The following is a 22,287-nucleotide window of genomic DNA, read 5'->3' as shown; positions in this document are numbered from 1 at the left end:
TGGTAAATGCTTTACCAACTGAACTACATCCTTGGCCCTATGTATATGTGCATGAATATATGTTTTGTGTTTATTTGAGTCAAACTGTCACTATGTAGCCCAGCCTGGCCTCAAATTCACTGCAGTCTCTACCCCCACGAAGTGTTGAGATTACAGCCATGTGCTGCCACACCCACCTATTAAGAAACTTGAAATTTTTGACTCGCATATTATACATATGAGATAGAGTGTGACATTGCAGTGTACACAGAGTCATATCAGGATATTTGGCGTATCCGTCCACTAACGACATCTTTGCCTTAAAAACATTGAAAATCCCGTTTATCCGCTACTTGGGTGTATGCAAATATTACACTGTACAACGGGATGCTAGAAATTATTGTAGGTCGCGTCTGTAACTCCAACACTGGAAAGGCAGAGGCTAGCCAGGTGTACAGTGTGAGACTGTTAACAGAAGGGAAAAGTTTCTGACTGACGAATGGAAACTTCTTTGATTTGAAGGTACTCAAAAGAGCAGGAAACAGAAGGGAATAGTAAAACATCGGAACTTCCCGGCCACCAGTCGAGTGCCTGGTGGGAAAGTATAAGCGCAACTGGGTGAACTCCAAAGACTTCCAACCGAGTTGGGTAGAGGGAAGGGACGTGTTCAAAAGGACTGGGCGGGATCATCCCTTTAGCCCCAGCCAAAGCCCGCAGAACTTGCGCCCTGTGAAAAGAAAGGGGCTGGACTAGCGCGTCCTTGACGTCATCACGCTGCGCCCATGCTCCGCTGGCCTTGGTCCGAGTGGGAAACAGCTGAGGTGAGCGAGGGTTCCAGGTCTGGGTATTGGAGGGTCCGCTGGGCTTGGTCTCCTGTCAGTCTCCCTGAGGCGCGGTGCTTTTGGCAGCCGCTGATTTCTAATATAGCTGCGAGTCAAAGTCTCCCCGTTCCTGTACAGGAAGCTGAAGTCAAAGTCTCGTTCCTGTCTTGCCCTGCTTAGCGGAGCTGTGAGCCCGTGTGTGTATCAGCCTGTAAAATGTGTGTAGCAGCTTGTAATGGCTGGAATCAAGGCTGGCAGCAAGCAGCAATCAATGCTGTGTTAACGACAAGGAATAAACCCCCGCAGACTCGGACGTTAAGCGCTTCAAACAACACCCATTATTAGAAAAACTCCCTGAGCAGAGACCAGTTCCAGAAAGAAAGGACACCATTCAAGTGGCAAGGATGAGGTGTTTTTAACTGGTTACAGCACTAAGAATAGTGGGGAAAGGGTAAATAAGGTGACTTATGTAGCGAAATGTCTTTAGTTCATCAGTTGAAAAAAAACTCATTAGAGGGCACATGATCTAGGTCAGCTGAAAACCGACTTGTGAGAGCGCGTGATGTTTTGCAGGAAGCTGTCCTGTGCAAGGGGCGTGGCTTTTGCCAGCTGGAAAAACAGCCCTGCTTGGACTCCGGTAAATAGAAGCTCACGGACAGGGAGGTGACAATGGTTTTCCATCGGTATTTTTTGTGAGGTGCACATCGCTTTGCTGGTCTTGGCTTTTCTACACTTCACTTTGGAGAGAAATGCTCCAGAGCAAAGAACTTCTCGTGACAATCTGATTGGTACTTGTGCCTGTCGCTGACTAGAGTTCGTGGAGTCTTCCTTTTTCTGCTGAATCCTGCTGATTCTTGTTGCTGTTTGGTGTTGGATTTTGGACGGACTGCTGGTATCTGGACAACGACGAGTTGACTCACCCCAAGGAACTACGTCTAAAAAGGTCCACAACCCCCTTTTTCTAATAATCTTATTTCTTCCCTACCTCTGCTCAGTGGTTAGGAAGGGAGGTAAAAGTGTTTAAGAACCCTAAATAAAATAGGTTTTGGAAAAAGTCTATAAGCCTACAGACTTGTCATCTGGTCGTCTGTGGGGCACCAGTAAGTAGCAGAGCTTTGATCTGTAGAGCATCTGTGATCCGAAGCAGGGGAGTTTCCAGATTAGGTCAGAGACGCCCTGGGGCTGGTCCCTTAACTGCTTCTCTTCTCTGTCTCCTGCCTCATTTGGAGAGAGACTCCAATGTGACCAGTGTGTTGGTGTGTTTGCACACTGCAGTAGCTTTTGAAAACCCTGTGAGCAGGCCATGATGTTCCTAACTTCCCGAATGGGGAATCTAAAAGCCAGGCGCGGTGGTGCACCCCTGTAATCCAGCCTCGGGAGGTTGAGGCAGGCGGAGCTCTGTGATTTTGAGGCAAGTCTGGTCTATACAGCAAGTTCCAGGAAAGCCAGAGCTGCACACAAAAACCTTGTCCCAAAAAAGCAAAAATTAAAAAATTAAACACTGTTGTCCAGGCACAGCATACTCCAATTCAATAAAAATCTCTGAAAGCAAGGGCTGAGCCTCAGTATCCTTTCAGTTTCCCCAAGTATCTAAACAGGATGGAAACCATTACACTTCTCACCCGAGACAATGTAAACATTTGTACCACACAAGAAGTCCTCCATACAGTTACCCAAGGTAATGGAGAAGCAAGTGTGAGCTGGCGTGGTGTGACCTCGGGACTTGGGAGGTGGTGACAGGAGAATCAGTAGGTCAGGGTTCTCCTTGACGACATAGTTAGTCCTCTACTTCACAGGACCCTCCTCAAAGAGATCACACGGGGCTGGAGACTTGGCTCAGCAGTTAAGGACACTTGTTACTCTTGCAGAGGACCGTGGGTTTGGTCCCCAGCACCCCCATGGCAGATCACATTGATCTATAGTTTCAGTGGATGTATGGTCACCAGGCACATACATGGTACATGTACACACAGACAGGCAACACACACACATAAAGATAAAAAAATACAGAGAAACTGATGTTGTAATTGTCTAACTTTTAAGCTTGTGTCTTTGGTGCTTCTCTGTATATTGTCTGCACAGCAGAATCTTCCAAGGTTTAAATTCAGTTTTGTTTTTGTTTTTGTTTTGTGATTTGTTTATACAGTATTCTGCCTGCATTCGTGCCTGCAAACCAGAAGAGGGGATCAGATCTTACTATAGCTGGTTATGAGCCGCTATGTGGTTGCTGGGAATTGAACTCAGAACTTTGAAAAAACAACCAGTCTTATTAATCTCTGAGCTATCTCCCTAGTTCCCCCCCCCTTTCTTTTTTCAAGACAGGGTTTCTCTGTGTAGCCTTGGTTGTCCTGGACTCACTTTGTATAACAGGCTGGCCTTGAACTCACTGAGATTTTCCTGCCTCTGCCTCCAAGATTGCTGGGATTACAGTCATGTGCAACTGTGACTGGCTCTAAATTTTAGGCCAGGATGGCCTCAAACTTGTTATCCTCCTGCCTCTGCCTCTATCAGTAAATCCTACCAGCATGCACCTCCATAACCTGCTAAATTCTTTAATGCCATATATTAACAATGTTTTTCTCTTTCCTCCTTATACCCTCTCAGGATACTTCCTTTTCCCAAAAGAAGATGAAAGAGAAAGAAGTGAATGATGGGTTCCAGATAGGGGGGTGCCAGGTAAATTTAATTTCTTCTCCTCTGAAATGCTATTTTTGTAGGGAGAAATTGCTCAGCCATTAAAGGCACTTGTTTCTTGCAAAGCACCAGGGTTCAATTCCCAGCAGCTAAATGGCAGCTTATGTCTGTAACTCAAGGCCCCAGTGCCATCTTCTGGCCTCTGTGGGCACTGCATACATATGGTAAACAGACAAACTTGCAAGCAAAACACCCACATACATAAAAACAAATTTTAAAAATCTATTGTAAATCCAGAAAGAATGTTTGTCTACCATACCATACCATACCATATACAAGGCCCTGCGTTCAATCCGCAGTGTTGGGGTAAAAATCTATTATAGAATGGCTAGGATGATATCTCAGTCAGTACACTGCCTGCCTGACAGGCATGAGGACTGAGTTTGATTCCCAGAACCAAGGTTAAAAAAAATTCCAGGCATGGGCTGAGAGCGTGGGCCCAACAGACACAGCGCTTGTTGTCTGAGAGTAAGGGCCTGAGTTCAGATCCCTTGGAGCCATGTGAAAGCCAGCTGTGGTAGCACACATCTGTAATCCCAGGGTTTCTAGGGCAAGAAGAGGCAGAGACAGAGGAGCCCCTGGGGCTCTCAGGCCAGCCAGCCTGGTGCATGCAGCAGCAAACGAAAAGTGCTGTGGGGACGGACGTCTGACGCTCTGCACACCGCTACATGTGCATTTCCCTGTGCATACATGTACATGCCTGCACAAGCACACAAGCATACATGCATGTAGATACGCATGTGCATCACATATACACACATATTTACACATACACATACACATACATGCGAGGAATGGTGGCCCAGTGCTGAGGAGCCACATACAATCAGATCTTTGGAGCTCGCTGGACAGCCAGTCTAGTCTACTAGGAAGTGCCAGGGCCAGGGAGGGACCTGTCTGAAAAAGAAAAAGTGGCGGTGCCTGGGAAACAATGGGAAGTTGTCCCCTGACCTTTACGATAGTATGTGACACATCCTGGAGAAGTTAACACACATCTAAAGTGAAGCCCTGGCAGCCCAGAGAGACAGAGTACTGACGTCCACCTTGGATAACCGGTGTTTTTATTGGGGTTACTAATGGGAGTACAGGGGAGGGTTACTCCTTTGTTTTTGTTTCTTTGGATTTTTGAGGCAGGGTTTCTCTGTGTAGTCCTGAATCTCCTGGACCTCACTCTGTAGACATGGCTGGCTGCAAACTCAGAGATAACCCCCTGCCTCTGCCTCCTGAGGGCTGGGATTAAAGGCGTGTGCCGCCACTGCCTGACTAGATGAGGGTTGTTTATAAGAAGCAGGATGACACAGAAGCAGCCATGTCAAGAGCCCACTCTGACCTGGCTGACAGCTCAGGAAGGCTGGGTCCTAGAGCACAGCTGGAAGGGAGCACAGCAGTCCGGGAACTTGCCTCTGCACTTGGGTGGTCTTCTCCACCCACACTTGTCTCCTCGTTCACAGTGGGAGAGGGGCCCTAGAGAAGTCTCCAGGCTTCTAGTCTCCTAGCCACAGGACGGTTTGTTTATCTGCTGAGTCTTACCAGCCTCTCCCTCCCTCCTGGAGAGGTTTCCATTGAGGGGAAACTGCCATACAGTAGCATGCTGATGGGGCATAAGTACACCTGGACACTCATGAACATACATGTGCATGCACACACACACAGACACACATGAAAGCAAGCTTCAAAACCCTGTTTGAGCCTATTATTACAGTTCTAGAATATGACTAAGTATTGTGTCAGCTGAGGAGATGTAAGTGCCCAAAGACATTGTCTCTATGGAAACTAATAAAAATTAGTTTCAAATAATTTGGAGTAACTCAATAAATGACCTTCACTTTAAAAAGAACAGCTTTCAGCCTGGAACTGTGGTGCATGCCAGTAATCCCAGCACTCTGGAGGCAGAAGCAGGTGGATCTCTGTGAGTTTGAGGCCATCTGGTCTATAAATGAATCCAGGACAGCCAAGGCTATGCAGAGAGACCAACTGGGAAAAAATAAATAAATAAAGTAGCTGTCGAATTAGGTGTGAGCAAGGAGGGGTGCGCTTGCTGTTCCAGATGCTGCTGACATTCCAGGATGTGGCCGTGGACTTCACCAGAGAGGAGTGGGCACAGCTGACCCCAGCTCAGAAGACCCTCTACCGAGACGTGATGCTGGAGAACTACCGGAATCTGGTGGCCCTGGGTGAGCCCTGAGTTTATAAATAAATAAATGAGTTTTATTTCCTTCAGATGTAGGAGGTATCAAAACCTTTGTAAATGCAGTTTAGGCCATAGGAAAGAATGCTGGCCAGTTTTTCTGTTTGTTTGGACACAAGGCTTTTCTGTGAAGCTCTGACTGTCCTAGAACTCCTTTGTAAAACAGGCTGTCCTTGGGGCTGGAGAGGTGGCTCAGGCTAAGAGTGCTGGCTGCTCTTCCAAAGGTCTCTCAGTTCAATTCCCAGCAACACGTGATGGCTCACAGCCATCTACAATGAGATCTGCTGCCCTCTTCTGGTGTATAGGCAGAACACTGTGTACATAATAAATAAATAAATCTTAGAAGAAGAAAAAAAAAAAGAACAGGCTGGCCTTGATCTCACAGAGATCAGCCTGCCTCTGCCTTCCCAAGTGCTGGCATTAAAGGCCTGTGTCTCCACTGCCCCGCTGAATGCTGGCCATTTTAGGAGACAGACATTTGTCTGCTGTTCTTCTCCTTCAGGTACAAGACTGACTTTGTTCACATGACTTTTTTCTTTTTGGAGACAAGGTCTCACTACATATGCTAGTCTGAGCTCAAACTCATGGAAACCTTGTGCCTCTCGAGTGCTGGGATGATGGGTAATGGATGAGCCAGCATGCCTGGTTTGGAAGTGGTCCCAGAAACAACATTTGTTCCCTATAAACATGTGAGACCTACATTTCCCCTCGCCCAGGGCACCAGCTTTCTAAGCCAGAAGTGATCACACAGTTGGAGCAGGAGGTGCAGTGGACAGCAGAAAGCAGCAGGCAGCTGGACACTGTTACAGGTGAGAAGCAAGACCAGTGGGAAAATGGATCCTTCTCAAGTGTTCCACAGAGTGGAACACAGAGAGTGTGTGTTCTATGGGATGGAAGGAGTATTTATATCATTCAGCTTTCCATTCACATTGTATCATTTATGGAAGGTGGAAATGGCTGCCTTTTTCTTATGATTGCATAGAAAATATACACTTACTGTGAAAACTGATATTCTGGAAATGAAAGTGTGAACCTCTGTAAAGAGATTGCCCCCTAGGGTTTTCTCTGTATTTTCTCCATTTCTCCTGTTAGTTCTCCTTTTTTTTTTTTTTTTTTCCATTTTGTGTTATGTGTGAGGGTGCTGGGTAGCTATGTAAGTGCCTTAAGAGTTATATCAGAAACTGGAGTGGTGGCACACGGCTGTAATGCTAGCACTCAGGAAGCTGAGACAGGAGGATGGACCATCAGTTTTAAGGCCAGCCTGGGCTACACAGTGAGACACTATCTCAAAGAAATAAAACAACAAAGAGGAAACCAAAATGAAATTTTTTATCATGCTTATCATTAGTGCCTGTTTAAAATCTGTTTCTCCTATTAAATCAGGCAGGGTAACTTCAAGTATTTGCTCTGTGGTTGCTCTGGTTTGGTTTTTAGAGACAGGGTTTCTCTGTATTGCTTTGGCTGTTCTGGACTTCTCTATAGACCCGGCAAGCTGGCCTTGAACTCACAGAGATCACATGCCTCGGGCCTCCCCAAGAGCTATGATTACAGGCCTGCACCACTGTGCCCAGCTGACTTCTTAAGTATTAACCATGATTATTTTTAGGTGATGTGACTTTTGTAAAGATTTAGTTTTACTTGTATTTATTTTATGTGCATGTTTGTGTTCATGTGTGTCCATGCACCGCATGTGTGCAGTAGGTGTGAGCTGGAAGAGGGTGTCACATCCCTGGAACTGGAGTCACAGTCTTTATGAGCCACCCAGTTTGCACTGGGATGGAAGCCAGGTCCCCTGCAAGAGCATCCACTGCTCTCAGCTGCTGAGCCATCTCTCCAGCCCCAAGGACTCTTTCCTTCATGCATTGCTCCATTTATTTTAATATGTTATTCTGTGTGTTACTTGTATCCCTTTAAACAAATATTTTAAATAGGAAAAAATAATGTTTAAATAAACAAGTAGAGATTACAACAGGACAGTCTGCAAATTAGCTTAAGAGAGCCTGGACCCAGATCTGCCCTCTCAAAACACACTGTTCCGCCAGTATCCTCCATAGTCTTTGTCTGACATTTTCTGTTCTTTCATCCACTTGTTCTCAACCATGGATACCTCTGGATGGCCACTTTCTTGCTATGACCATCACAGGTGCGTTTTAAATGTCCCCATGTTCACCTTTTCCTGTCCTCCTTTCTTAGTCTTCCTGCTTGTTGTATGTCCATATTTTAAATGTGCATTATATTACCATCAGGATTATCTCATCATTCTGTATGTGATGGTTTGTACATTCTGAATCTCTTTTAGGTGGGGTGGACAGACGTATAATGAAAAAGACATCACTCAAGCAGAATACAGCCGATGAAAATCAGCCCCATGAAGTTAGAATGGAAAAGCTAACAGGGGCCTCTTTTGAGTACTCCATCTTAGGAGGACTCTGGGATTTTGATTATCCATTAGAATTGAACCAAGAAAAGCAGCAGAAGCATTTGGAACAGGTATCTTTCACCCACCAAAAAGCTACACAGGGAAGCATGGGGTGTACTAAGTTTGAGGAAAACTATAATCTGAATTCAGACCCTATGCATCAGAGAATCCCTCCTGTTAAAAATCCTCTCCATTATGACACCAAGGAAAAAGCATCAGACAGCATTCAGATCTGACTTATTATCATGGAGTGTATGTAAGAGTGAAACCCTATGACTATAATGAATGTGGAAAAATCTTCAGTCAGAATGTTGTTCTTACTAATTGTGCTCTTCTTCCGTAGAATCTCGGTGAATGTGAAGAGACGTTCAACCAACATTCAACTCCTAACCAACCTCAGATAGTCCTAATAGGAGAAAAACCCTACTTGTGTGATGAATGTGGGAGAAGATTCCGCCACAGAATGCACCTCATTGAACATCAGAGAATCCATACAGGGGAAAAGCCGTTCATGTGTAACGAATGTGGGAAAGCCTTCAGGCAGCCTTCGTCCTTTAAGCTGCACCTGAGAAGCCACACAGGAGAGAAACCCTACAAGTGTAATCAGTGTGGTAAAGCTTTTAGTCAAAGCTCAACCCTCACTGAGCATCACAGACTTCACACTGGGGAGAGACCCTATCAGTGTAGTTTCTGTGGGAGAGCCTTCAGCCGAAGATCAAATCTTAATCGGCACAAAAGGACACATACAGGAGAGAAGCCCTATGAGTGTATTGACTGTGGGAAAGCCTTCAGCTTGAGTGCAAATCTTAACTTACACAGGAAAATCCACAGCCGTGAGAAATTGTGTGAGTATAAATGTGAGAGAACCTCAGACTGAAGTCCTTCCCTTAGTGGCACAAAACTCAGGGAAAACAAAAATAATCCGTGCCAGCAGACTTGGCTTGTGCAGACCCCTCCTATCTCAGCAGCCCCTCCAGTCTCACTGAAGCTAGACAGTAGGTAGGGGCCTTGGCCTTCGGAGTGAGAGTGTGCTCTCGCTTTCCCAGGTGGGAGTGATGTTCTGGTAACCACAGGGGACAGAGATGTGTGGGTTATCCACCCCGCCCAAAAAAAAGCAGGTGAAAACCAAAAATGAAATTTTATCATAATTAATCCCTTTTTAAAATCTGTGTTGGTATAAAATTAGGTAGGGTAACTTCTAACTTACTATGATTAACTGTCGAGGAGGCGACTAAATTTTAAAGATTTTTTTTTTAAATTCGTATTTATGTGTATGTTTGTGATCATTAAGTCCAAAACCACAGCATGGAGACCATCACTCACATAGGCCATCAGCAAGAGTGCTTCTGTTTTAGAAACAGGGATCCTGCATGTAGGGGTCAGCCACTTTACAAAGCGGTGACTCAGTTTGTGGGTGAAGACAGGAGTTCCAGCAAGAGTTAGGAAACCTTAAACTTGATTGGTGGGCAGCAAGGCAGTTCAATGGGTCTGGTTTTGATTGGCCCTTACCAAGGTGGCCAGCAGACCACATTCTTGTGTCATGAACATTTAACCATAAGATGAGCTACCTAAACCATGTAGGGGCTTCAAGCACAGATGGCCAATCTTGAGAATAAGAACGCCACGTTCTTGTCGTTCTCCACTGGCTGCCCTCGCTTTTGATTGGCAGACCCTCCACTGGGGGATATTTATGGTCTGTTCGTGGGTCTGACGACTTCTAGGGGTCAGGTCCACTCCTGGCACAAAATGGAGTTAGTCAAGTCCTCCCATGTTCATGTGTGTCCGTGCACCGCATGTGTGCCCGTGCACCGCATGTGTGCAGTAGCTGTGAGCTAGAAGAGGGCGACAGATCCCCTGGAACTGGAGTCACAGTCTTTATGAGCCACCCAGTTTGCACTGGGATGGAAGCCAGGTCCCCTGCAAGAGCATCCACTGCTCTCAGCTGCTGAGCCATCTCTCCAGCCCCAAGGACTCTTTCCTTCATGCATTGCTCCATTTATTTTAATACATTATTCTGTGTGTTACTTGTATCCCTTTAAACAAATATTTTAAATAGGAAAAAATAATGTTTAAATAAACAAGTAGAGATTTCAACAGGACAGTCTGCAAATTAGCTTAAGAGAGCCTGGACCCAGATCTGCCCTCTCAAAGCACACTGTTCCGCCAGTATCCTCCATAGTCTTTGTCTGACATTTTCTGTTCTTTCATCCACTTGTTCTCAACCATGGATACCTCTGGATGGCCACTTTCTTGCTATGACCACCACAGGTGCGTTTTAAATGTCCCCATGCTCACCGTTTCCTGTCCTCCTTTCTTAGTCTTCCTGCTTGTTGTATGTCCATATTTTAAATGTGCATTATATTACCATCAGGATTAGCTCATCATTCTGTATGTGATGGTTTTGTACATTCTGAATCTCTTTTAGGTGGGGTGGACAGACGTGTAATGAAAAAGACATCACTCAAGCAGAATACAGCCGATGAAAATCAGCCCCATGAAGTTAGAATGGAAAAACTAACAGGGGCCTCTTTCGAGTACTCCATCTTAGGAGGACTCTGGGATTTTGATTATCCATTAGAATTGAACCAAGAAAAGCAGCAGAAGCATTTGGAACAGGTATCTTTCACCCACCAAAAAGCTACACAGGGAAGCATGGGGTGTACTAAGTTTGAGGAAAACTATAATCTGACTTTAGACCCTATGCATCAGAGAATCCCTCCTGTTGAAAATTCTCTCTGCAATGACACACAAGGAAAAAGCATCAGACAGCATTCAGATCTGACTTATTATCATGGAGTGTATGTAAGAGTGAAACCCTATGACTATGAGTGTGGGAAAATCTTCAGTCAGAATGTTGTTCTTACTAATTGTATTCTTCTTGGAGAGAAACATGGTGAATGTGGAGAGACATTCAACCAACATTCAGCTGCTAACCAGCCTCAGATAGTCCTCACAGGAGAAAAACCCTACTTGTGTGATGAGTGTGGGAGAAGATTCCGCCACAGAATGCACCTCATTGAACATCAGAGAATCCATACAGGGGAAAAGCCTTTCATGTGTAACGAATGTGGGAAAGCATTCAGGCTGCCATTATCCTTTAAGCGTCACCTGAGAAGCCACACAGGCGAGAAACCCTACAAGTGTAATCAGTGTGGTAAAGCTTTTAGCCGAAGCACAACCCTCACTGAGCATCACCGACTTCACACTGGGGAGAGACCTTATGAATGTAGTTTCTGTGGGAAAACCTTCAGCCGAAGATCACATCTTAATCAGCACAAAAGGACACATACAGGAGAGAAGCCCTATGAGTGTAATGAATGTGGGAAAGTGTTCAACCGTAATGCACACCTTAACTTACACAGGAAAATCCACAGATGTGTGTAATGGACTGTAAATGTGAGAGAACCTCAGACTGAAGTCCTTCCCTTAGTGGCACAAAACTCAAGAAAAACAGAGAGAGAGACGGGAAGTTGTTAAAACGATTCTTTTCATTCAGTAGCAAATTGTTCATGGCAGGAAGAAAGCTTACCTACAAGTGAGTTTTTACTGCATTGGAACCAAATTTATAACTGAATTTAGTAGTTTATAACATCTCCAGAAGGTCTTATAAATAGTAAACATTACTTTTACAAACTGAAATATATTGGGCCCTGTTCAGATTCCAGTGCAAAACCCAAATAAAGGTGGGAAGGATGACATGCCTGTAATTCTAGCACTCCGGGTGTGCTGCTTGTGGTTGCTTTGTAATCCTAACAGTTGGAGGTGGGGAGGATTAGGAATTTAAGGCTGCCCTCCAGTATGGATGGAGTTGAAGGCCATTTTGTGTTAGAGGAATGTCTACTATGTTTTAAAGTGCTGTTGAGTGCCTTGTGATCCGGTTGGGGCCCTGCCTTGGGCATTGTTACGAATGTTGAACTATCTCCTTTAACCATGTGATGATAAGGAATGTTCCCGGTTATTCCAGACTGGTAAATAAAGGTGCTGAAGCCTAGGACTGGGTTGCAAAGAGGCAGGCAAACTTTTAGGTTCCTGGGCTTGGGTTTGAGAGGGAGAGGAGAAAATGTCAGACGAGGTAGCAGGAGATGAATCCAGAGAGAGAGAGAGAGAGAGAGAGAGAGAGAGAGAGAGGAGTCTTCATAGGGCAAGATGTCAATAAGCATGTGGCTGTAAGGACAGACTGGATGGAACAAGCCATCTGGGAGCCATCAGATTGCCAGGTGATTCGCTTTTATGTAGGTTTTAAAGATACTAGGGTCAGAATAGCACAGTATCTGCCTAGTATAGTTCTTGAAGTTTAATAATAAATCATAATCATTTTTTGTCAGTCATTGGGAACCCGACTGGTTAAAGAAAACTATTAATTTACTGTATTAATTTAGAAAGCATAACCATTCTTTCTACAAATTTGGGTTGTTGAGACCCTGTTTTAAAAAAGAAAATAGGAAAAGAAAAGCACAAAAATCTAAAACTCAAGAATTTATAATTACTAAACTGTTATGTTTATTCTATAATACTTTTTATATGAATATTGATTACACAAGGCAATATTGCAGTATAGCCAGGTATATAAAACGGAATGAATAGAAAGCATATTTCTTTTTTTAATCTTTCTGTAATTTATTTATTATGTACACAGTATCTGCATGTACACCTGCAGGCCAGAAGAGGGCACCAGATCTCATTATAGATGGTTGTGAGCCACCATGTGGTTGCTGGGAATTGAACTCAGGACCTCTCGAAGAGCAGCCAGTGCCCTTAACCTCTGAGCCATCACTCCAGTCCTGCATAATATGTCTTAAACTTTATTCATTTTGTGCTTTAATTATACTTTCTCTTAATTCTTTTTCTAAAGGACAGTAGAATTTTTAGCCAGGCCTAATAAATATTATCTATGGAACTTAATAGTTTGCTATACTAACTAAAATTTGTTCTGCTTTCTAGAACAATAAAAATAATCTCAAAATGTAAAATACTCAAGTGGGCATGGTACCTCAAGCTTGTAAGACAGAGGCACTCAGGAGGTGGAGATGGTGAGATTGCTATGAGTTTGAGGGCAGCTTAGGATACACAGGTAAGCTGTGTCTCAGAAACACACGGACCCTGCAAAACCTCACATGCTCAAAGGTCCCCATCAAGTGGAGGACAATGTCAGGTCCTTAACAAGAAATGCCATCTGAGGAGAGGCCCAGCATACACTCTGGCCAAGTGTCAGGTTCTTGTTCGCCATTTTACATTCTCTCACACTCCATTGGCCCCTCCACACACATGTTCTTTCTGCTTCAGATGTCCTCCCCACACCCCACGTGTATCAGAATACATAAATGACATGCCCCGCAAAAGGTGGGGTACAAAAAGGTTTACTGTGGGAAGGGCAGGGGGAGAGAGGGAGAGAAGACAGAGTCTGAGTGGACCACGAGAGAGAGGTAGGCAGTGTGGAAGAGCAAAGCGGGGAGGGAAATGGGCAGAGAATGCAAGAGGAGAGAAAAGAGACAGGAGTCTTTTCATCCTGGGCCCTTGGCTCCAGCAGCAGCAGGTGATGACTTAAGAGGTTGCTAAGCAACCTAGAGGCTGGTTGGAAGGGCTGCCTCTATGCTAACAGCAAGTCCCTCTGTAGGATCCTCCAAGTCCTCCTGCTGTATTTTACAAACTGACACAAAGAGGAATCGTGGAATGCCTTGACACTAACTGAACTAGCATCAGTGTCTTCCTAGGAACCTGGAATACAACTGTGGCCTTGAACACTGCCAAGCACCAACAAAAGTGTTAGATTATTGTCCAAAACAGAAACTGGCTCCCAGTCTGAGCCCAAATTCCTTATGGAAGCTACACACACACACACACACACACCCTTAGCTGGACAAAACAGAACATCCCACTCTCTTCAGGTCCTTTCCACCTTCTGCCAGAGGTGGAAGCTCTGTTAAGTGCTTTGTACTAATTGCCCTGGAATTTAGTGTTTCTTTCTTTGGAGTCCAGACAAAACTTATTTCAAGCCAGTTTGGGACACCTCTTGTGTAAACGTCCTTGCTACCCTTTTGAGGGCAAGTCTCATTGTGTGGGGGGGGGGGTCCTCTGTATTTATACTCTCTACTGCCTAGTTTATAATTGTTTCTTTTTCCTTTGCCTCTGTTAGACTGTGGGCCTTTTTTGAGTTAGGCTCTGCTTTTATTCATCTCTTCCCTACAATGACTAGCACAGAATCTGAGAAAAAAATGTGTTCCATAAATATTTACTAAGAAAAAAAAAGTTTGACAGATTGATACCTTGTTTTATTGCTACTGTAATACTGGGGATTGTTTTGTGGACAGGGTGCATGAACTGGCTATTTAGCATTTACCAACGTTTTGGATGAATTTTTGTTTTTCAAATCTTCCAGTTGCTAAAATAGCTCAGTGGTCAAGATTATCTGTATTTGACCCTCAAAAAGTCTCTTCCAACAGACTGCTCCTCTTCACAGAATGACTAATATATTCCCAGGGTTCCCTCTCTGGAAGCTTTATCAGGAAAGCTGCAACAAATCACCTGACTCCTTTAGGACTCCCACAAAACGTGTATTCTCACAGCAGACTCCCTTTCATAGTCCAGCTTTTTTGCTTGTTTGTCTGTTTGCTTTTGAGACAGCATCTGGTAGCCCAGGTTGGACCTTAACTCACTTCCTGCCTTCACTTCCTCAGTGTTGAGAATATATGCAAGACCACAGGAAATTTATGCAGTGTTGGGATCTAGGGCAGGGCCTTGAGGAAGTAGGTAAGTATTTTAGAAGCTGAACTACATCCTTAGCCCTATGTATGTATGCATGAATATATGTTTGTGTTTAGTTGAGGCAAGCCGTCAACATAATACCCGGACTGGCCTCACTGCAATCGCTATCGGTCTTTGAGTGCTGGGATCACAGCCATGTGCCACCATGCCCACCTTTTAACATTAAACTGAAATGTTTTGACGTGCATATTATGTACATTTGGATACGATGTGACATTGAAGTGCACACATACAGTCATATCAGGGTGATTGACAGATCCATCCACTTGCCATATCTTTGCCTTGAAAACATTCAAAACCCTCTGTATCTGCTACATTTTTATGCAAATATTGCACTGTGCAGCCGGACATTAAACACTTAGAGTAGATCACGCCTGTAATTCCAATACTGCAAAAGAGGAAGCTTAGCCAGGTGTACAGTGTGAGACTGCTTAAAAAAAGGAAAAAGGAAAGTTTCTGTCTGACGAATGCAAGTTCCTTAATTTGAAGGCATGCCCCATCTATATCTGGGAAATCCAAAGACCAGAAAAACAAAATGGAATAGGAAAAGGTAGGAACTTCCCGATGACCAGTTATAGTGCCTGTGGGTAAAGCATAAGCCAATCTTTTTTTTTTAATTCTTTATTAATTACACTTTATTCACAAGCCAGACAATCTTAACCATGAAAATTTCCGCCCAAGGTGCGGTGGGGAAGAGGGACGGGTTCAAAAGGACTGAGCAGCACATTCCCTTTAGCCTCGCCCAAACCGAAAAACGGTTAAGTTGGGGGCGGAGGTAGCGCATCCATGGCGTCATCACGCTGCGCCCATGCTCTGCCAGCACTGATGTGAGTGCTGGACCTCCAAGGTGAGCGAGGGCTCCACATCTGGGTTTTGGGGTTCGGTTCTGCAGGGCTGGGTCTCCTGTCAATCTCCCTGAGGCGCGGTGCTTTCGGCAGCAGCTGACTCCCAAGTGTCTTTGAGTCAAAGTCTCCTCGCTCCTGTTCTGAGTGGCTGCCCGGCCGAGGTCTTGCAGCGCTTACCAGAGCTGTGAGCCCTTGTGTGTGGTAGCCGGCTGTAATGGTGTAATCGAGGCTGGCAGCGAGCTGCAGCGAATGCTGTGACCTCGAGACCACGTCCCGTGGACGACAAGGAATAAACCCTGCAGACTCGGGAGTTTAGCGCTTCAGACAACAAAAAAACAAAAAACAGAAAGAAAAAAAAATCCCTAAGCAGGGACCAGTTCAAGAGAGAACACCATTCAAGTGGCAAGGACGAGGTGTTTCTAAATAGTTACAGCACAAAGAATAGTGGGCAAAGAGTAAATAAGGCGACTTGTCTTCTGGTGGTCCGTGGGGCACCTGTAAGTAGCGGAGCTTTGATCTGTAGAGCATCTGTGATCCGCAGCAGGGGAGTTTTCCAGAGGATTAGGTCAGAGACGCCCTGACTGGTGCCTTAACTGCTTCTCTTCCCTGTCTCCTGCCTCATTTGGAGAGAGACTCCAATGTGACCAGTGTGTTGGTGTGTTTGCACACTGCAGTAGCTTTTGAAAACCCTGTGAGCAGGCCATGATGTTCCAAACTTCCCGAATGGGGAATCTAAAAGCCAGGCGCGGTGGTGCACTCCTGTAATCCAGCCTCAGGAGGTTGAGGCAGGCGGAGCTCTGTGAGTTTAAGGCAAGTCTCATCTATGCAGCAAGTTCCAGGAAAGCCACAACTGCACAAAGAAACCCTATTCCAAAAAAACAAAAGTAAAATTTTTTTAATTTAAAACAATGAAACTTTTGTCCGTGCCCAGCAATCTCCAATTCAATAAAAAAATCTCTGAAAGCAGGGGCTGAGCCTTGGTTACTTTAAAATTTCCCTAAGTATTGAAAACCATTACACTTCCCACATGAGACAATGGAAATAAATATTTGTACCACACAAGAAGTCCTCCAGAGAGTTACCCAAGGTAATGGACAAGCAAGTGTGAGCTGGCGTGGTGTGACCTCGGGAACTGGGAGGTGGTCACAGGGGAATCAGGTTAAGGTTCTCCTTGACGACATAGTAAGTCTGAGGCCAGACTCTACTTCACAGGACCCTCCTCACACAGATCACACGGGGCTGGAGACATGGCTCAGCAGTTAAGGACACTTGTTACTCTTGCAGAGGACTGTGGGTTTAGTCCCCAGCACCCCCATGGCAGATCACATTGATCTATAGTTTCAGTGGATGTATGGTCACCAGGCACATACATGGTGCATGTACATACAGGCAGGCAACAGTCATACACTTTTTTTTCCTGTGTAGTGTGTCTGTCCTGGAACTCTGTAGACCAGGCTGACCTGAAATTCAGATATCTGGTGGGATTGGGAGGGGTTGGGGGAGGTGGCTACAGCTGGGATACAAAGAGAATAAACTGTAAGTAATAAAATTAAAATATTTTTAAAAAAAGAAATTCAGAGATCTGCCTGCCTCTGCATCCCAGTGCTGGGATTAAAGGCCTGTGTCACAAGCACCCAGCAAAGTAAATATATATATATATTCTTTTTTAAGAAAAAAAAAAAAAAAGGGAAAACAGTTAAAAAAAAAACAATAACGGAGAACTGACCGTTTATAGTTGCTTATGTTTTAAGCTTGTGTCTTTGGGGCCTCTCTGTATATTGTCTTCTATTGCAGAATGTTCCAAGGTTTAGTTGCAGTTTTAATGACATTAACAATGTGTTGCCTCTTTCTCCCAATTATACCCTCTCAGGATACTTTCCTTTCCCAGAAGAAGATGAAAGAGAAAGAAGTGAATGATGGATTCCAGATAGGAAGGTGCCAGGTAAATTTAATTTCCTCTCCTCTAAAATGCTATTGTTGTGGGGAGAAATTGCTCAGCCATTAAAGGCACTTAGAAGACTAAGGTTCAATTCCCAGCACTTACATGGCAGCCGATGTCTGTAACTCCAATCCCCAGGGATCCAGTGCCATCTTCTGGCCTCTGTGGGCACTGCACACACATGATAAATGAACAAACTTGCAGGCAAAACACCCAAAAACATAAAAACAAAATTTAAAAACTTTATGGAAAACTGGGAAAGACTGTTTGCCTACCATGCACAAGGCCCTGGGTTCAATTGTCAGTTTTGGGGTAAAAATCTATTTTACAATGGCTAGGATGATATCTCAATCAGTACACTGCCTTCCTGACAAATGTGAGGACTGAGTTTGATCCCAAGAAACCAGGTTAAAAAAAAAAAATCCAGGCATGGGCTACGAAGATGGGCCCAACAAATACTAAATATTGTGTCAGCTGATGAGATGTAGGTGCCCCAAGACATTGTTTCTATGGAAACTGGTCAACTATTTGGAATAACTCAATAGATGCCCTTCACTTTAAAAAGATGGCTGTCGAATTAGGTGTGAGCAAGGAGGGGTGCGCTTGCTTTTCCAGGTGCTGCTGACATTCCAGGATGTGGCCATGGACTTCACCAGAGAGGAGTGGGCACAGCTGACCCCAGCTCAGAAGACCCTCTACCGAGACGTGATGCTGGAGAACTACCGGAATCTGGTAGCCCTGGGTGAGCCCTGAGTTGTTGGGACAAGAGAGACCATTCAAATGAGTTTATTTCCTTCGGATGTAGAGGCATCGAAACCTTTGTGAATATGGTTTAGGTGTTTGTTTTTTGTTTGTTTGTTTGTTTGTTTGTTTGGAAACAAGGCTTTTCTCTGCAGCCCTGGCTGTCCTGGAACTCCTTTGTAGAACAGGCTGGCCTTGATCTCACAGAGATCAGCCTGCCTCTGCCTTCCCAAGTGCTGGCATTAAAGGCCTGTGCCTCCACTGCCCAGCTAAATGTGGGCCATTTTTTGAGACAGACATTTGTCTGATGTTCCTTTCCTTCAGGCACAAAACTGACTTTGTTCACATTGACTCTTTTCTTTTTTGAGACAAGGTCATTACATATCCTAGCCTGGCCTCAAACTCATGAAAACGCCTCCCGAGTGCTGGGATGATGGGTAACGGATGAGCCAGCATGCCTGATTTGGAAGTGGTCCCAGAAACAACATTTGTTCCCTATAAACATGTGAGACCTACATTCCCCCTCGCCCAGGGCACCAGCTTTCTAAGCCAGAAGTGATCACACAGTTGGAGCAGGAGGTGCAGTGGACAGCAGAAAGCAGCAGGCAGCTGGACACTGTTACAGGTGAGAAGCAAGACCAGTGGGAAAATGGATCCTTCTCAAGTGTTCCACAGAGTGTGTGTTCTGTGGGATGGAAAGAGTATTTATATCATTCAGCTTTCCATTCACATTGTATCATTTATGGAAGGTGGAAATGGCTGCCTTTTTCTTATGATTGCATAGAAAATATACACTTATTATGAAAACCGATATTCTGGAAGTGAAAGTGTGAACTTCTGTAAAGAGATTGCCCCCTAGGGTTTTCTCTGTATTTTCTCCATTTCTCCTGTTAGTTCTCTCTCTCTCTCTCTCTCTTTCCATTTTGTGTTATGTGTGAGGGTGCTGGCCTGCGTTTGTCTCTGCACCAAGTACATGCAGTGCCACAATTCGTTTATTAACATCAAGTGTCTTCCTTAACTGCAAGGACTCACACTTGACCCCAGAGCTTGCAGGTTGTGTTAGGGAGGTTAGCCAGTTTCCTGTGGGGATCCCGTCTCTGCCTCCTGAGCACTAGGATTCCAGGTGAGGCACCACACCGCCCCAGCGTTTCCATCGAGGCTGGGAGCATACAGTCATAAAATCTGGTTTTCATATACAAACAGGCAGGGTAACTTCTAAAGTATTAACCACGATTATTTTGGGGGAATGTGGTTCTTTTAAAGATTTTGTTTTTACTTGTATTTCTTTTTTGTTATGTTTGCATTCATGTATGTCAGTGCACCACATGTATGCAGTAGCTGTGGGTGCCAGAAGAGGGCGACAGATCCCCTGGAACTGGAGTCACAGTCTTTATGAGCCACCAAGTGGGCGCTGGGATGGAAGCCAGGTCCTCTGCAAGAGCATCCACTGCTCTCAGCTGCTGAGCCATCTCTCCAGCCCCAAGGACTCTTTCCTTCATGCATTGCTCCATTTATTTTAATACGTTATTCTGTGTGTTACTTGTATGCCTTTAAACAAAAATTTTAAATGGGATGAATTTTTAAATAAACAAGTAGAGATTACAACAGGACAGTCTGCAAATTAGCTTAAGAGAGCCTGGACCTAGATCTGCCCTCTCAAAGCACACTGTTCCGCCAGTATCCTCCATAGTCTTTGTCTGACATTTTCTGTTCTTTCATCCACTTGTTCTCAACCATGGATACCTCTGGATGGCCACTTTCTTGCTATGACCACCACAGGTGCATTTTAAATGTCCCCATGCTCATCGTTTCTTGTCCTCCTTTCTTAGTCTTCCTGCTTGTTGTATGTCCATATTTTAAATGTGCATTATATTACCATCAGGATTAGCTCATCATTCTGTATGTGATGGTTTTGTACATTCTGAATCTCTTTTAGGTGGGGTGGACAGACGTGTAATGAAAAAGACATCACTCAAGCAGAACACAACTGATGAAAATCAGCCCCATGAAGTTAGAATGGAAAAGCTAACAGGGGCCTCTTTTGAGTACTCCATCTTAGGAGGAGTACTCTGGGATTTTGATTATCCGTTAGAATTGAACCAAGAAAAGCAGCAGAAACATTTGGAACAGGTATCTTTCACCCACCAAAAAGCTACACTGGGAAGCATGGGGTGTACTAAGTTTGAGGAAAACTATAATTTGAATTCAGACCCTATGCATCAGAGAATCCATCCTGTTGAAAAGCCTCTCTGCTATGACACACAAGGAAAAGGCATCAGACAACATTCAAATTTGATTTATTATCATGGAGTGTATGTAAGAGTGAAACCTTATGACTATAACAAGTGTGGGAAAATCTTCAGTCAGAATGCTGTTCTTACTAATTGTATTCTTCTTGGAGAGGAACCTGGTGAATGTGGAGAGACATTCAACCAAATTTCAACTCCTTACCAGCCTCAGATAGTCCTCACAGGAGAAAAACCCTACTTGTGTGATGAATGTGGGAGAAGATTCCGCCACAGAATGCACCTCATTGAACATCAGAGAATCCATACAGGGGAAAAGCCGTTCATGTGTAACGAATGTGGGAAAGCCTTCAGGCAACATTCATCCTTTAAGCAGCACCTGAGAAGCCACACAGGAGAGAAGCCCTACAAGTGTAATGAGTGTGGTAAAGCTTTTAGCCATATCACAGCCCTCACTGAGCATCACAGACTTCACACTGGGGAGAGACCCTATCAGTGTAGTTTTTGTGGGAAAGCCTTCAGCCAGAGGTCACATCTTAATCGGCACAAAAGGACACATACAGGAGAGAAGCCCTATGAGTGTATTGACTGTGGGAAAGCCTTTAGCCGGAATGCACACCTTAACTTACACAGGAAAATCCACAGCCGTGAGAAATTCTGTGAGCATAAATGTGAGAGAACCTCAGATTGAAGTCCTTCCCTTAGTGGCACAAAACTCAGGAGAGACATGAACATATAAAGGTGGGAAGTTGTCAAATTCATTCCTTCATTCACCATCAAATGATTCATGGTGGAAAGAAAGCTTACCTACTAGTGAGTTCTTACTGCATTGAAAGCAAATTTATAACTGAATTTAGTACTTTACAACATTCCTCTGAGAGCTAGAGAGATGGCTTAGAGGTTAAGAGCACTGACTGTTCTTCCAAAGGTCCTGAGTTCAATTCCCAGCAACCAGATTGTGGCCCACAACTGTCTATAATAAGATTGGGTGCCTTCTTCCGTTGTGCAGGTGTACATGCAGTCAGTATAAGGTATACATAATAAAGAAATAAAGCTTAAAAAATTCCTTGGAGGTCTAAAAGTAGTGATTATTATTACTTTTACAATCAAAAATATATTGGGCCATGTTCTGCTTGCCTGTCATTCTAGCACTCTAGGTTTGCTGTTGTGCTATTGTTTTCTTTGTAATCCTAGCACGTGGTGCTGGGCAGATTAGGAATTTAAGAATACCCTCCCCTATGGATGGACCTCAAGGCCAATATGGTCTAGTTGGGACCATCTTTAAAAGAAAAAAGAAATCAGAAAAAAAAATAATCTTAGTCAATATCCTGTAATTACTACACTTTAAATTTATTCTCTAATAGTGTTTTATGATATGAATGTTGATTAAACAAGGCAACACTGTAATATAGCCAGTTATATAAAATAGAATAAACAGAAAGTAATATTTCGCAAAATTTAGTCATTTTGTGCCTTGTTTACAGTTTTTTCTATATTTAGTCTTAATTCTTTTCTAAAAGACAATAGGAATTTTAGGCTGGCCTAACAGAACTTAATAGTTTACTATACTAACCAAAATTTGTTCTTCCTAGTAGAATAAAAATACATTTTAAAACTTACTAGGTCTCAATGGCAGGAGTCTACTTCTGCTAT

The 22,287-nt window shown here is 44.1% G+C and overlaps 1 protein-coding gene across 1 annotated transcript; it reads left to right on the top strand.

The window, feature by feature from the left end:
- Positions 1 to 812: 812 nt before the first annotated feature.
- Positions 813 to 22,253, top strand: Znf713 (zinc finger protein 713). Its single transcript, XM_060383228.1, has 11 exons — positions 813 to 1,743; positions 3,405 to 3,476; positions 5,542 to 5,668; positions 6,399 to 6,491; positions 7,982 to 8,172; positions 8,445 to 8,946; positions 10,527 to 11,482; positions 17,579 to 17,650; positions 18,263 to 18,389; positions 18,921 to 19,013; positions 20,325 to 22,253. Exons 2-11 carry the CDS (start codon positions 3,429 to 3,431, stop codon positions 21,323 to 21,325), a joined length of 3,210 nt encoding a protein of 1,069 aa, XP_060239211.1. The 5' UTR covers positions 813 to 1,743; positions 3,405 to 3,428; the 3' UTR covers positions 21,326 to 22,253.
- Positions 22,254 to 22,287: the final 34 nt, after the last annotated feature.

The sequence above is a fragment of the Meriones unguiculatus genome, chromosome 4 (genome assembly GCF_030254825.1).
Source record: "Meriones unguiculatus strain TT.TT164.6M chromosome 4, Bangor_MerUng_6.1, whole genome shotgun sequence".
Classification (NCBI taxonomy): Eukaryota; Metazoa; Chordata; class Mammalia; order Rodentia; family Muridae; genus Meriones; species Meriones unguiculatus.
This window is presented reverse-complemented; position numbering and strand designations above follow the sequence as displayed.

What these genes read in the sequence shown, in the direction of transcription:
- Znf713 (XM_060383228.1), top strand. Translation starts at nt 3,429, where the DNA reads ATGAAAGAGAAAGAAGTGAATGATGGGTTCCAGATAGGGGGGTGCCAG. An exon ending in CCACAGCCGTGAGAAATTGT is followed by an intron (nt 8,947 to 10,526) that starts GTGAGTATAAAT and finishes AATCTCTTTTAG; the next exon opens with GTGGGGTGGACAGACGTGTA. An exon ending in GCAGCTGGACACTGTTACAG is followed by an intron (nt 19,014 to 20,324) that starts GTGAGAAGCAAG and finishes AATCTCTTTTAG; the next exon opens with GTGGGGTGGACAGACGTGTA.